Source organism: Ochotona curzoniae, unplaced genomic scaffold, assembly GCF_017591425.1.
Source record: "Ochotona curzoniae isolate NIBS_2020 unplaced genomic scaffold, NIBS_Ocur_1.0 scaffold_3208, whole genome shotgun sequence".
In the NCBI taxonomy this organism is placed as follows: Eukaryota; Metazoa; Chordata; class Mammalia; order Lagomorpha; family Ochotonidae; genus Ochotona; species Ochotona curzoniae.
In genome coordinates this window covers 41,374,959-41,388,627 of record NW_024467106.1, presented here as the reverse complement: position 1 = coordinate 41,388,627, position 13,669 = coordinate 41,374,959, and the positions used below count along the sequence as shown (strand labels likewise).

Below are 13,669 nucleotides of genomic sequence, written 5' to 3'. Positions count from 1 at the left end.
CAAATGAGATGATGAATAGAGAGAACAAGGTTTTGAAACAAATGAGGTTGAAATTAAAAACACAATTAAAGAACTCAGCACAGTTGAAGATATATTATTTGAAACTAGAAGAAATGAAATTTGATGTTTTCCACTTTTATGGTGCTATGAAGATTTTTATTATTTTTCTTTTGTCTGACAGGTCCAGAATCTGTGCCACCTTCCCTTCTCAAAATAGTGATGAAACCCATAGCAACTGTTGGAGAAAGCTACCAATATCCTCCTGTGAACTGGGCTGCACTTCTCTCTCCACTGATGAGGCTAAACTTTGGTAAATATCAGAGGTTTCAGGCCATCACGCTTTGGTTATAGAATCTGACCATTTTAGAATTTGAGTTGAATAGAAAGAAAAATATGTTGTGTCACAACTGGTAGTTGCTGGATACACTGGTAGGATCTTGAGGCTTGCCATCTGGATGGAATGGCTGGATCACTTTTACTGTGTCTGAGTCCGCACGGCCAAGCTTGAGAGAGAAGAGATCTGCAAACACAGGCCAGATACACTCTTCAAAACTAATACTTGACTGAGGTGTGCATACTGTTGCGTGTATGCTACAGGTCTCATAAAGCCTGGGCTGGTAATTCTCTAACTGTACTTTCTGAGCCCTACATTTTAAGAAAGGACCATAAAGAATGCTGTAATAGTTTTCTGTTGTTTCTCCATCACATTACCACAGACTTGCTGGCCTGAAGCAACTCAGATTTTATACTTGTATAGGTCAAAAGACCAACGTGCTTCCTGCCAGGCCAAGGTCAAGGTAGCAGCAGGACAGAATTACTTTCTACAAATTCTAAGAAAGAATCCATTCCCTTCACTTTTGCAGCTATGAGAGGTTGTCCCCACTGACTACTGGGCTTCTTTCTTCACCTTCCAAACAAACACTGAAAATCTCAGACTTCCTTGCCCTATAGTCTTTTCTGGTTCTCCTGCATTCAGGCAAGATTTTCTACATGTAAGGACTCATGTAATTAATGAACTCACTTAAATAAACCAATATACTTAGCTCATCTCAAAGGCTTTAATTACATCTGCAACTGTATTCACAGATTCCAGGGTTGGGATTTGGGCATTCTTATGAGACATATTCTCCCTATTACAAATACTTTGTGGTGAAAAAACAAATGAGATTTGCACCTAAACATCCCCATCCAGTTTGTTCACAACAGCCTCTCCTAGGCAGACTGGAGTTATCATATACAAATGGAATTTCACATGTTTGCTGCCATCCCAACTCCAGAAAGAAAGTAGAGGGAGGGGGAGCACACCGTAAAATAGTGTTTGAGCTTGTCATCTATGCATTATCACTTTCGGTAGAGTGCTTATTTACACTTGATGTACAGAATGTCTTGGATTCTGCCATTTATGTTTAGTCCAAACAATAAATATTATTTTGACTGTACACAAGTTTTTGCTTAAATGCTTCCATTTGAACTTACTCCTTTTACAAAGTCATGGTGTAGCTATACAGATATTGAGATATTTTATTTGGGAAAATATGTCCCCCAGTGCCCCTCCCTTGCTTTTGTGTGCTATACTGTACATTTTGTTCTTTCTTTAAATCCTTAGAAAAAGAAATGGCCTGGTGGGAAAAATAGGCTCACTGGTGGGAATCAGATTACTAAAAAGATTCTAGCTCTAAAGAAGACGGTTACATCTTTAAGCCACTTAAGATTTAGATCAATTTCCCTGTGTGCTGAATAGGAGGTTGTTAACAGCAAAAAACAGAGTTGGGGATTTTTAACTAAATGTTTCTCATATTTTTAAGTGTTTGAAAGTTTGGATTTCTCTGGATATCATTCAGAGAGTTTTTTTAGACAGTCAAAGCACTTTGCCTTAGAGCTATGACACCATTAAACACATTGTGATAGCTGGTACTGAAGTCCTATTGCCTGTAGAAATTCCATAATCACGTGCTTTGGTTTGAGACTTTAAAGTCTAGAAATCAATCAGAGAAGCAGATAAATCCCAGTCCTTTCTTCTTTTGCAGGTGAAGAGATACAGCAACTGTGCCTTGAAATTATGGTAACCCAGGCGCAGTCATCCCAGAGTGCAGCTGCTCTGCTGGGCTTGTGGGTGGTGCCGCCACTGATCCAGGGCCTGAGTGTACGTCACAACTAAGGGTATTGGGTAACAAGGATTTCTTTCCTTGGGGGGATATTTGCATTCATTTAAATGTGTGTTCTCAAAGCAAAGAATTCACAAATCAGATTTTACAAAAATTGAAGGCTTGATAGTAACTTGGCACTAGACTGGAAAGCTGAGTTTCAAAATCCCACCATAGCCATTACTATTCACGATGGAGCTTCAGTTTTTACAAGAAGGGGAAAATGGTCTGAGGTATCAATGTTCCTTTTTCAAGATCACACAACTGGAGAACTGGGTAGTTGCACAAACCTAGGTCCATTTGATTGCACGGTACTTATCATCATTTTAATAGGTGTTAAGAGAGGGCAAGTCCACATGAGCTGGAATCATGTGCAGATTACTCCTCCTTGTCCCAGAGGAAGCAGTCATTTAGATGAGCTTTGGTAGTTCAGCAGGCTTTGGTAGGTACCAAATCAAAGGCACTCCAGGATGCAACGGAGAGAGGGAGACATTTCCACTGGGGGTGCAGCTGGAGTTCAGTGCTGAAGAAGAGGGCTCTCGTAAGAGGGGGCTGGCACTTTCCTTGCAATGTCAAGGTTAGAGAAGAAGAGTGTTTATAGGCAAGACGTTTCTAAAGGTGTATAATTTGGGGTACAATTCAAGCTGAGACAGAAGAAGCTATGCCCTGATTCCTTAGAGGTTCATCAGCAGACTATAAGTTAAATGATATTCATCTTGGGGTTGTTAGTTCCATAATCCAGCCAATTTTTCTGGCTGAGGAAGCTTTATTTGCTTGAGAATAATTCAGTCCTCTGATTTCCTCAGTTTTCTTAAATTACTAGTCATTTTTTCTCACTTTCCTACTTCTCCCAGTTCTTTTTAATGGAAGGTATTTGTTTAATTGAAAGTTCTTGTTTATGAGCTCAATATTCTTTCTGCTAGCTGTTGTCATTATCCCCAACTGTTTGCTCCAAGTGGCTTCCATTCAGCTGCCACTTAACTGAACTCTTGCTTTGTACCTGAAACTGTTAACACTCAGTGGGTACTTATAAGCCTCAGATTTAATCTCTACAACTATGACAGGTCAGTGTTTAAAAATAGCTTTATTGAGTTATGCATACCCTAAAATGTCTTTTCATGAATAAAATGTGGTGAGTTTTAGTGTTTTATACATTTCAATCACTGCTAGGAAGACGTCCATCACATAACGAAAGTTTTTATTTGTGGTCAGTCCTCACTCCCAACTTTACACCCGTGCCACCACCGATTTGATATCTGTCATAATCTTTCTGCAGAATTTAGCCTTTGTTTTCTGTTTCTCTATAACTTGGGCTTTTCTAAAGAACTTATATATAAATTTAAATTTGAAACATTCTATAAAATGGAATCATTCATATGGAATCTTGTGTCTGATTCATTTCACCTCTGACAAATCCATTATTTCCGTTTCACAGATTGATAACCTGAGGCAAATAACAGTCAGGAGCAGTTTGATTGGCTAATAAATGAGAGAGCTATATTTAACTAACTCCTAATCCTTATTGGATCCCTTCTCCTTTTGAGTCAGTCTAGCAAGCAGCCTGCTTTGTTGACCTCAGCTATTCGTTTGGCTTTTTAATTTTTCCTTTGTCTTTTAGATCTGTGCTACTCTTTGTATCTATCTTTGTGGGTCTTTCTCTTTAGCCTTGTTAATTAGCAAACTAAACTTTTTCATTCATTGTATTGTAAAATGTTCTATCACTCTGCACAAGAAGCTCTTCAGAAAGCTCATGCTGACCACATTGATCTTTTTAAAATATTTTCTTTAGTTTTCTTGTCAGTTTTGTTTCTTAAGCAACTTCATTACTATTACATGTGTAAGATTCTAAGAAGTTTTGAAGCTTGCTTTTTTGATCTCTGTGTTATACCACAAAGCTGACAAGTGCTAACTGCACCTCTTGTTGTCTTTTGTGAACTGTAAGATCCGTTGTTCAGTCCCATAGGCTCAAGGAAGCAGAGGCTCTAATGTACATCCATATTTTTCTTCAGAAGAAGAAATTAATATCAGATATTGTTTAGTTGATTTGCAACAGATCAGTCTTTCATCTGGCAGAATTTTCTGGCTCAGGAATGCAGCCTTTGAAAACTTAGCAGCACTGTATTGACTTTTAAGAAGCAGTGTTTTGTTCCCTTTACTGAAAAGATCTGAAGTTAAGGCTGAGGAGTTCAGAGATTATTGTCAGATACAACAAGTACAGAGGAGTCATCCTGGAGCAGAAGAAACTGCAGTAGCCACAACTATGAATTGGTGGTCCACTGGCCCGTGAGGCTGTGGGAAGACTACGGGGAACGGAGACGCCTGGACTGTTGATTGCTCTGCTCACCCTGAGATGCAGTCATGACTTAGAGATGCTGAGCACTGCAAACCCAGGCTTTCCTTCTGTTTACATCTGACCTCTTCTGTTTTACTTCCAGTCAAATATCAAGAAATACCTCCTGCTGTCAGCACCTCTCTGGATAAAGCATCTCTCTGATGAACAGATCCTGAGTTTTGTTGAAAACTTACTAGTGGCCGTTTTTAAACCTGCTTCCCCACCTTGCGATCCTGAGTTATGCCTCAGTGCCTTACAGGGTCTAAGCCAGACCATGAAACTACCCAGCCCTGCCCACCATCTCTGGAGTGTGCTCTCCGAAGCTACTGCAAATATTTTTGAGCTTCTGCCAAATAAGATTCGGGTGAGGAGCAAAAATATTTACATTCCTGATGATTTATGTTTGGGTTTTTTTAAAGCCTTTTTGGCAAAGCGGGGAGGTGTATGTTTTAAGAATGTGGGTGGGAAAGCTCACAAGAAATAACTACATTCTTCATTAGCAGAGTTTTCTTCCAAGATCTAAATTGAGATTGAATATTTAGGTCTAAAGTTTTGAGCAAACTCTGAAGTGTGTTAACCAAAGCCGTACAAGGAAATTTGCCATCAAGACTTTTTACCAAATACCTGTAGAAGATGAGCAAGCGCAGAAATTCTCATATTTTATATTCAGAAAATCCTTGGCATGTTGTTTACAATTTTTATCAAATTATTCCCTGTTGCTCTTCTCCAATAAACCCCTGAATTGTAGTTTTATAAAGAAATTAAAAATCCATTTGGAGTGATGAAATTTATATTAGGGGGGAAAAATGCATAGAGCCAAACAAGTATGCACTTGACCTGGGAAGATCTGTAAGTAAGTATGTATAACATCAGGAAATTTATTCATTTATTTTTTTAAAAATATTTGAACAATATAATTATGGAAACCAGGGGGCAGAGATAAAGATGTGCTGGTTCACTTCCCTACATGACTGGCCCAGCTGGCATTGGGACAAACTGAGACCAGGAGTTCAGAATTCCATCTGAGTCTGCCACGTGAGTGGCACACACCCCAGTCATTGTGCCATACCCCGTGGTTCTCCCAGATTGATGATAGAGCAGCTGAAGCTTGAGCCAGTGCTCATGTAGCATGTTGATTTCTCAAGCAGCAGCTTAACATTCTGCAGCACAACGCCAGCCCCAGAAATGTGTATTTTTAAACATTTACTGCCTATCCTGATTTGTAACATCAGGAATATTGTTTTGTTACTAAATTGAAATTTTTACAGTAGCAATATGTTTTATATTACAAGTTGTCCAAAGCTCTTAACTAAAATGGATAATTGAATAAGGTTGGAAATCATGGTTTTTATTAATTTTATTTTTATTAAAAATTTCTGAGGTATTTTTTAAACATTTTATAGGCAAAGGCTTAATGGCTTTAAAGATTAGAAAACTGGGCTGTATGTTTTGATCTGACTAAAATTAAAATCTCAGCAGCTGCTGTTCTTGTTGACAAGAAAAATCTAATTTGCCGGAATGTTAAGAGTGCAGTCATTATAAATATTGAATTTTGACATATTTTGGGACTTTTCTTATCAGAGAGTTGACTTAGAGCTCTACGTCTGCATGGCCAAATGCCTCTCAGAAATGACAGATGACGAAGCTAATCGGGTTTCCAAGATCACTAAGGTAAATCACATGTTACTGTCTTCCTCTTATTGAGACAAAAGGTATAATTAGAGAGAAGCTTCTTTATACTGGCATGAGAATGGACATATAATGACCAGAGAACTTTCTAAGACATTAAGGGCAATGATAATGTTTGCTTCACTTGATAGTGTCCTTTTAGAATGGAAAAGGGGGATCGAAAAACAGGTACTAGTAGCTCCCTTATGAGATAATTTATAAGTAACTAATTCCTCCACTCAAATTAAGCGTGGGTAATAAGTTACCAGAGTTAGTAAATAAAATACATGCTCATTTGTTAAGTTTGGGTTGTTGATTTAAAAAAATGAATATTATCTTAGTGTTTAATCTTATTTGAGCGTGTCAACCAGTCTGGAGAACTGTGGGCATCCCCCGTATCAGGTGGACTTTGGTCAGTTACATCTTGGCAGGCTTGTCTAATCAATCAGATAGGTCAGTTTCTGAGTCAATGTAGTGGTGGTTCTCAAGAGTGTTGTTTCTGGACTGGCGGCAACAGCATCACCTGGGAACTGGTTAGAACTATGAATTCTCCACTGTAGACTTACTGACTCAGAAATCCTGGAGATGGGACACAGGCGTTTGTGCTGGGCAGTTTCTGTAGATGATTCTGGTACATCCCTCCTCTCCCACCACCCCTCTCTCCTTTTTAAGCTTCTTCTTTTTATTTATTTATTTTTTTAATGAGCAGTAACTGAGAAGGAGAAATAGAGAAAAAGAGATCTTTTTTCCACTTGTTCATTCAACAAAGGTTTCAACAGTCAGGGCTGGGCCAGGCTGTAGCCAGGAGTGCGGGATTCTGTTTGGGTCTTCTACATGGGTAACAGGGGCTAAAGTTCTTGAGCACCCTCCACTGCCTTTCTGGGCACATTGGCAAGGAGCTGAATCAGAAGCAGTATAGCAGAGACTCGGCCCAGCACTCTGATGTGGTATGCTGATGTCACAGGTGGACCAAAGGTGCCTTTGGTTCTGGTATATCTTAAGGTTTGAGAATTACTGTTGCAGATATGTAGTTATATAGATATGTGGAATATCAGCATTTTGGTGTTTTGCTTATTTTGAGCAAGGAGAAGCGATCAAAGGGCCAGTTTTGGAGGATAAACTCTGGAATCTCATTTATCTGGGTTGAAATCTAGCTCTGATTTACTGGCAGTGTGACCTTGGTTAAGTTTCAAAGCTTATTTCTGCCTCAGTTTCCACATTTGTAAAATGGAAATAATAACACAGACCTTTTAGGGTGTTATGAGAGTTAAGTGATTTGGTTTGTGCTAAGTATTTGACATTGTACCTGGCCCTAAGTGAGGACTTAGCAGCTATTTACTACCATAATTAATAAAGTCTTGTAGCAAGTATCTGGTTATAATATTCGTACAAGGTAGTTTGAGGTAAAGCATGCAGTTCTTAGAAATTATTTTATGTTCACTCTATGCTTTAATTTCTTCATCTGTAATGAGGGATGTTAGTAATAGGAATTTACTCTAGAGGATTGGTGTGCAAATTAAATGATTAATATGTCAGTTTTCAAATGTTTCAATCTAAACACTTTAATTTCTTAAAAATTGATAGCCACAGGTGACTTTTTTTTAACATGGATAATATCCTTTGATATTTACCTTGTTAAAATTTGAAACTAGAAAATACATTAAATATTTACTTAATGTGATAATAAAAATTTCTTACATTTTCTTGTAAAGCATAAAGCAGTATTTCCCAAACACACAAATGCTACCAGCAAAAGTGGCATTGTTTAGCATATTTGGAAAGGTCTGCTGTAATAGATGACAGCTGGGTCCTCATGGCAATTCCTAATTCATTCTGTTGTGATAATTGTTGAACTAAGTGAAGAAATTCTTGCTGCATTTATAGACGTGTAGGTGGAAGGGATGGGTGTATTAGCTCGTCAGGTAATTATGTATATTCTTCTTTGATATTGTACCAGACTCAAAAACTGATAAATTCACTGTATCCATGAAGATCATGTACTGTTATGTCAACAACATTGATATACCTCTAACTTTGAATCCAGGCATAATTTTGCAAAGTTATAGATTGGTCATTTGAAAAACATTGGATCACTAAGTTTTAGAGCTTTTCCAAATGTTGATATATTTCAATATGTAGTATCAAAATATATCTATTAATATTATCACACTATTAGAAAGCCTTTATATGTTAGGAAGATACCATGCTCATAGCAGCAGATACACATTTTCCAAAAATCAAATTTTTTCCTGGAAGTTTGGATTTTATCATTGGCAAAAATACTGTCATCTATTTTCCGTAACAATGCAGGAATGCATCCTTTAATTTTAAGAAAATAATTTGTTAGATACTGAGTTTGAATAGCCATAGTTTGTCCGTCAGTCATTCTTTCTTTCAGGTAACTAATGTTCCATGAAAAAAGACAATTTCTTACGTTCTTTTTCCGTGAGACAAAGCCACCATCATACCTGGTTGTGCAATGGAAGGCCCTTACACATATTCCCTAGTTTGTCACAATCCTATTAAAAAGACATATATTCGAGGGCTAAAGGTTAATGAAACTAGTAATTTTTATTGTTTACAAAGATGCTTTAAGTGAAATTGGCTTTTTAAAAAATTGCACAAATGACAGTGAGAATCACAGTGACTATTAGAACAGTTTAATGCTTTTGTTAAAAAAAAAAAAAAAGAGTTTTGCCCTCACAGAACCGCTCAAGAAGCTTGGGGTTCCCCACATATTGAAAGCAACTGAATTAATACATGTTAAGGACTTAGGATGGTGCCTGCCACATGATAAGTACTGTATTTGTTAGTTATTTTAAGATGATTTGTGTATGCTTAATAGATGCCGTTATCTGCTAAGCTCTGAATACAGTTATGGTTTTGAGGAAGAAACGAGGTGACATTTTAACCTGCTATTATATGTACATTTTAACGTAGTAGGCTCCAAGACCGGTCAAATGCTGCTTCAAACAGGATGGAATTAGCACTTGAAATAATAACATCAAATTCACCCTTGCTGTTTTGGGTGTGCCCTGAGTTGCTGTAGCTAGTTCAGTGAATAGTGTCTGAATATCCTGCCTTTTTCCAGAGCAACATGGAAAAGAGTGCCTTTGTCAAACTGTACTTAGTCTCCCAAGGACGATTCCCAATGATGAGCTTGACGGATGTGTTCAGTGTCGCTGTGCAACACCAAGAGAAAGAGACGCTGGCGTGGATGGTTCTACAGAGCTTATACCAGGCTCGGATCATAAGCCATGCCAACACAGGTGAGGCCAGGCTAGAGGGAATACCCAGAGCGGAAATAGGTCTACCTGCTGTCCCTTGTCAGCCAAATTTTCTTTTTCAAATAGAAACTTCTCTCATGCTTCTTGCTACATAGGCTAGACCCTCTTACCCTCAATGAAGAGTGTCTTGGATGAAAATGAGCAGTTATAGATCTAGTTTTTTGATAAGGGAATATATTCATTTGAGAGGATTTGGGAGGAGGAAGGGGACTACTGGGCCTTCAGGAATACAAACAAGTGTCCCATCTTTCTTCTGCCTGATGATCCCAAGAAATTTATAGATTCCATCAAGTGATATTTGTGAAAATGTCTTTTAAGTAACCACTTTAAAAATAAAAAAAAAGAAGGAAAAGAGTTATACTTCAGAACTTCTCACGATGGTAGTACTTGCTAGCTGTTGAGAAATAACCTGTGATAAGAAGCTGAATTGTACCAAACCAAAAATGTACCAGGAAGAAATCTATCCAGAAGGTATTTCCAATTAAACATAAAAGTGCATGTAATCAATTAGGTTTCATATTACATGTAATTCTAGCTAACCAGTTGTCAAGTGTGATTTCTGTTTTGCTGTTATTGCTAAACTGTGTTACCCTTCCTAAGTAGTCATTACAGTTGTGGGAATTCTCGTTTTTAAAGAATTTTAAAAAGGAGGAAAACAGTATTTTGTTAACATTTGTTCTCCATTTACCCTACAATGGCTGGTTTTATTTCACCTCTGTTTTTGTGCTAGATTTCCTCTGTGATTCTGGCATAACCTGAGAGCACTCAAAGCAAAGGAGGGCTATAAAAACAGCTAATTATTCAAGACTGAACATGACTGACTACTTGGCATGCCCTGTGTTTCCTGGTGTGTTTCATGTTAAGAGAAACTCCAGGAAAAGCATTTTATCACTTGTAGGCAGGGACATTTGAAGCATAGGGTTTTTTTTGTTTTTTTTTTTTTTTTTACCATAAAGACCAAAAATACAGTTATTGGGTGTGAATAGTTGTCAGGGCAATCATAAACTTCAGTATTACAAGATAATAGCTGTTTAATAGTGTCCTCATTAGACTTTAATTGTGGTAGTCATTTATTTTACATTGCAAAGGAAACGTATGGTCTGATAAGAGAATATCCTTCTGTTTTCAGGTGTGTTGAAGAGAATGGAGTGGCTTTTGGAACTCATGGGTTATATCAGAAATTTTGCTTACCAATCAGTGTCTGTTCAAAATGTGGCTCTTGATGAGGTACGGTCTGTTAGACTAACAGCTTCCTTAAGATGTTTTTTCTTTGGTACTTAGGTGATTGAGTTCTTTATATAGCCTGGTTATTAATTTTATATCATATATGTATCTTTAAAATTTTTTTCTCCTATTGGTTGTCTCTTCAGTTCTGTAATTTCCTTTGTCGTGCAGAGTCTGCTTAATTTTTTTTTCTTTTTTTTCATAATCTTGTTTGTTCTTGGTTTTGTTCTGCATGACTTTGGAGTCTACTTCAAATACATCCTTGCCCATTCCAATATATAAAACCATTTCCCCTATGTTTTCTTCCAATAACTTTAAAAGCAAGTCTTACAGTTGAGTCTTTAATTCATGGTGAGAGATGCGGTATGGTTACTTACTTCTGCATGTGGATATCCAATTTTTCTGGGAAAATTTATTGAAACAACTCTTCTTTTCTCAGTGTACTTTCTTATATTATTGGAAATGCATCAGATTTACGGAAAGAACAAAAGACAAAGAAAAAGATCTTCCATTCACTGGTTCACTCACCAAAAGACCATAATAGTGGGAGCTGAGCCAATCTGAAGCTAGGAGTCAGGAGCTTCTTCTGGGTCTCCTGCATGGGTACAGGGTCTCAAAGCCCTGGGCTGTCCTCTGCTGCCTTCTTTAGCCAATATTTCATTTATTTTCATGCTAAAATTTAAAAAATTTTGACCTATATTTGATTTATACTTGTTTTCATAATTACCTCAAGTTCAGTGATAAGTTTTTATTTGAGCTCTCCAATTTTTTGATATACACATTGATTATTATTCAGTTCTCCCCCAGTCCTGTTTTTGCTGTATCCCATAGGTTGTGGTAAGCTGATTTTCTATTTTCATTTGTTTCAATATATTTTTATATTTCCATTTTAATTTCTGCCTTGAGTTATTGTTTAATTTCCACATATTTCCAAGGTTTTTCTTACTTTTTATTGATACTTATTTTTACTATATTGTGGTCAGAAAGGATGCTTAATATTATTTCATTGCTTTAAAATTTGTTGTGACTTGTTTTGTAACTTGCCATATGATATATCTTGGGGGGTTTTGTGATTATCATGAGATTTGGAAAATATATTTTGATTATAACAAGCTATTTTGAAATGGGTTCAAACTTGACATGACTATAAAAATTGGGATGGAAACAAAGATAAGAAATATAAGAACTTTACAGTGGCATTTATTTTCATCTCCAAAATTTTGAATTATTGTTCCAGTTTCCGTATTTTATATTGTCTATCTCTTAATATAGTGATGTATTATTTTAGGTTACATACATACTAAAGGTGTGAATGGTCTGCATACCATGTTCACTGTATTAGAATACTTTGAATTTGTACAGTACTACCTCTTGGCTTTCTACCTTTTAATATTTTATTCATAGTTATCTATCTCAGTATCTTCTTTGCATTTCTACTAATGATATATTTTCAGCTTTTGTTTATCTTAGAATTTTTTTTTTTACCTCTTCAATTCTAAAGGGCTGCTTTGATTGGTATTGTATTCTGGAAAGATTATTTTTCTTTCTTGTTTTGCTGTTAATACTAATCTAACCTTGCCTGTTAGATTGCTGCTGAGAATTCTGCCATCAGTTGAACTGAGACGCCCTTTTGTATTATCTACTTTTATTTTTCTCTTGAAAGCTTGAGAATTATCCTTGTATAGTTAGCCTTTTCAGAGCCTGGTCATAATATGTTTTAGAACAAGCTTCTTTATTAAATTCTGCGGAACTCTGACTATCCTATGCCTGTATAATTATGTTTTTTCTTTAGCTTGGGATGTTTTCTGTCATTATCTCTTTCAAAATGCTCTAATGTTCTTCTTGATCCTCAGTTCTGTAGATATCTGTTGTTCCCATCCTGTTACCCATTTCCTCTACATTTGTTTTCATTCCTCTTAATTTTATTTTTTTCTGCTCTATGTGTATATTATCAAATAGAATATCTTCAGGCTCACTGATTCTTTGTTCTTACTTGATCAGTTCTGCTATTAATATATTCTATCGTTTCTAATTTCCATAAATACACTTTTTTTCAAAGATTTTGTCTTTAATTATCCCATCTCTTTAAGTTCTCTCTGTTATTTTGTCTTTGTTACAGCAGTAAATTTTTCTCTGTGTGCTCTTTAAGTTCATTGAGTTTCCTTAAGAAATTTATTTTAAGCTTTACATCCAAGCATATTGAACTTTTGATACCTACATGTCTGAAACTTTATTTTTGTTGTTATTGTTGTGTCATTTGGTGATGTCATTATGCTGCTAGGTGTTTCTTTTTTTTTTTTTAATATTGTTTGGTACTTATTAGGGAGGTCTTATGGGGACAGGGAAGAGAGGGGCAAAACCAGAGAGGGAGGGGCAGAGGAAGAGAGAGGAGATTATTTATGTGGTGGTTTATTCCCCCAAATGGCTGCAACAGCCAAGGATGGGCCAGGTCAAAACTAGGCGCCTGGAACTTCATTCAGGTGTCCCATGTCGGTGGCAGGGGCCTAAACACTTGAGCCATCTGCTGCTGCTTTTGCAGAACATTAGCAGGGAGCTGAATCAGAAGTGAAACAGCTGGGACATGAATCTCTGCCTGTATTAGATGCCAGTGTCATTGGTAGCAGTTTAATCCATTGTGCCACAATATTGGAGCCTGCTAAGAGTTATTAATGCTTGTGGAATATGATGTCATCTTCACATTGAAGAATTAGCTATTTTGTTCATTCTCTGTAATCTGGCTTTGTTGATCCTATTTTTCAAGAAATTCTGAGAAGTCTATTTTCTGTCAGCTTGTGGATACTTTTTGCTATCTTAGCACTAGATAGTAATCCTAATTGAGATTGTCCATCCCTCAAGCTTTTTCCTGGGGTTGGAGTAAGCCCAGATATACATCCGGTGGCCCCTGATGCTGTTGTTTTAGATTATGCCTGGAGTCAATAGTTCCATCATCCATTCATCCTCCACTGCAGGATGAATGTGGGACCTAAACCTGTGCTGTCTGTCAAAGATGGACT

General features: G+C 36.9%; 1 protein-coding gene across 3 annotated transcripts in view; it reads left to right on the top strand.

Moving 5' to 3' along the window:
* Nucleotides 1–13,669, top strand: part of FOCAD (focadhesin) — a 232,601-nt gene that overhangs the window by 213,428 nt on the left and 5,504 nt on the right. For all 3 annotated transcript variants that reach the window (XM_040963884.1, XM_040963886.1, XM_040963883.1), the window contains 6 exons: nucleotides 182–310; nucleotides 2,028–2,143; nucleotides 4,580–4,840; nucleotides 6,058–6,147; nucleotides 9,236–9,413; nucleotides 10,561–10,658. In XM_040963884.1, the coding sequence (XP_040819818.1) occupies nucleotides 182–310; nucleotides 2,028–2,143; nucleotides 4,580–4,840; nucleotides 6,058–6,147; nucleotides 9,236–9,413; nucleotides 10,561–10,658 (872 nt within the window). The remainder of the gene's footprint in view (nucleotides 1–181; nucleotides 311–2,027; nucleotides 2,144–4,579; nucleotides 4,841–6,057; nucleotides 6,148–9,235; nucleotides 9,414–10,560; nucleotides 10,659–13,669) is intronic.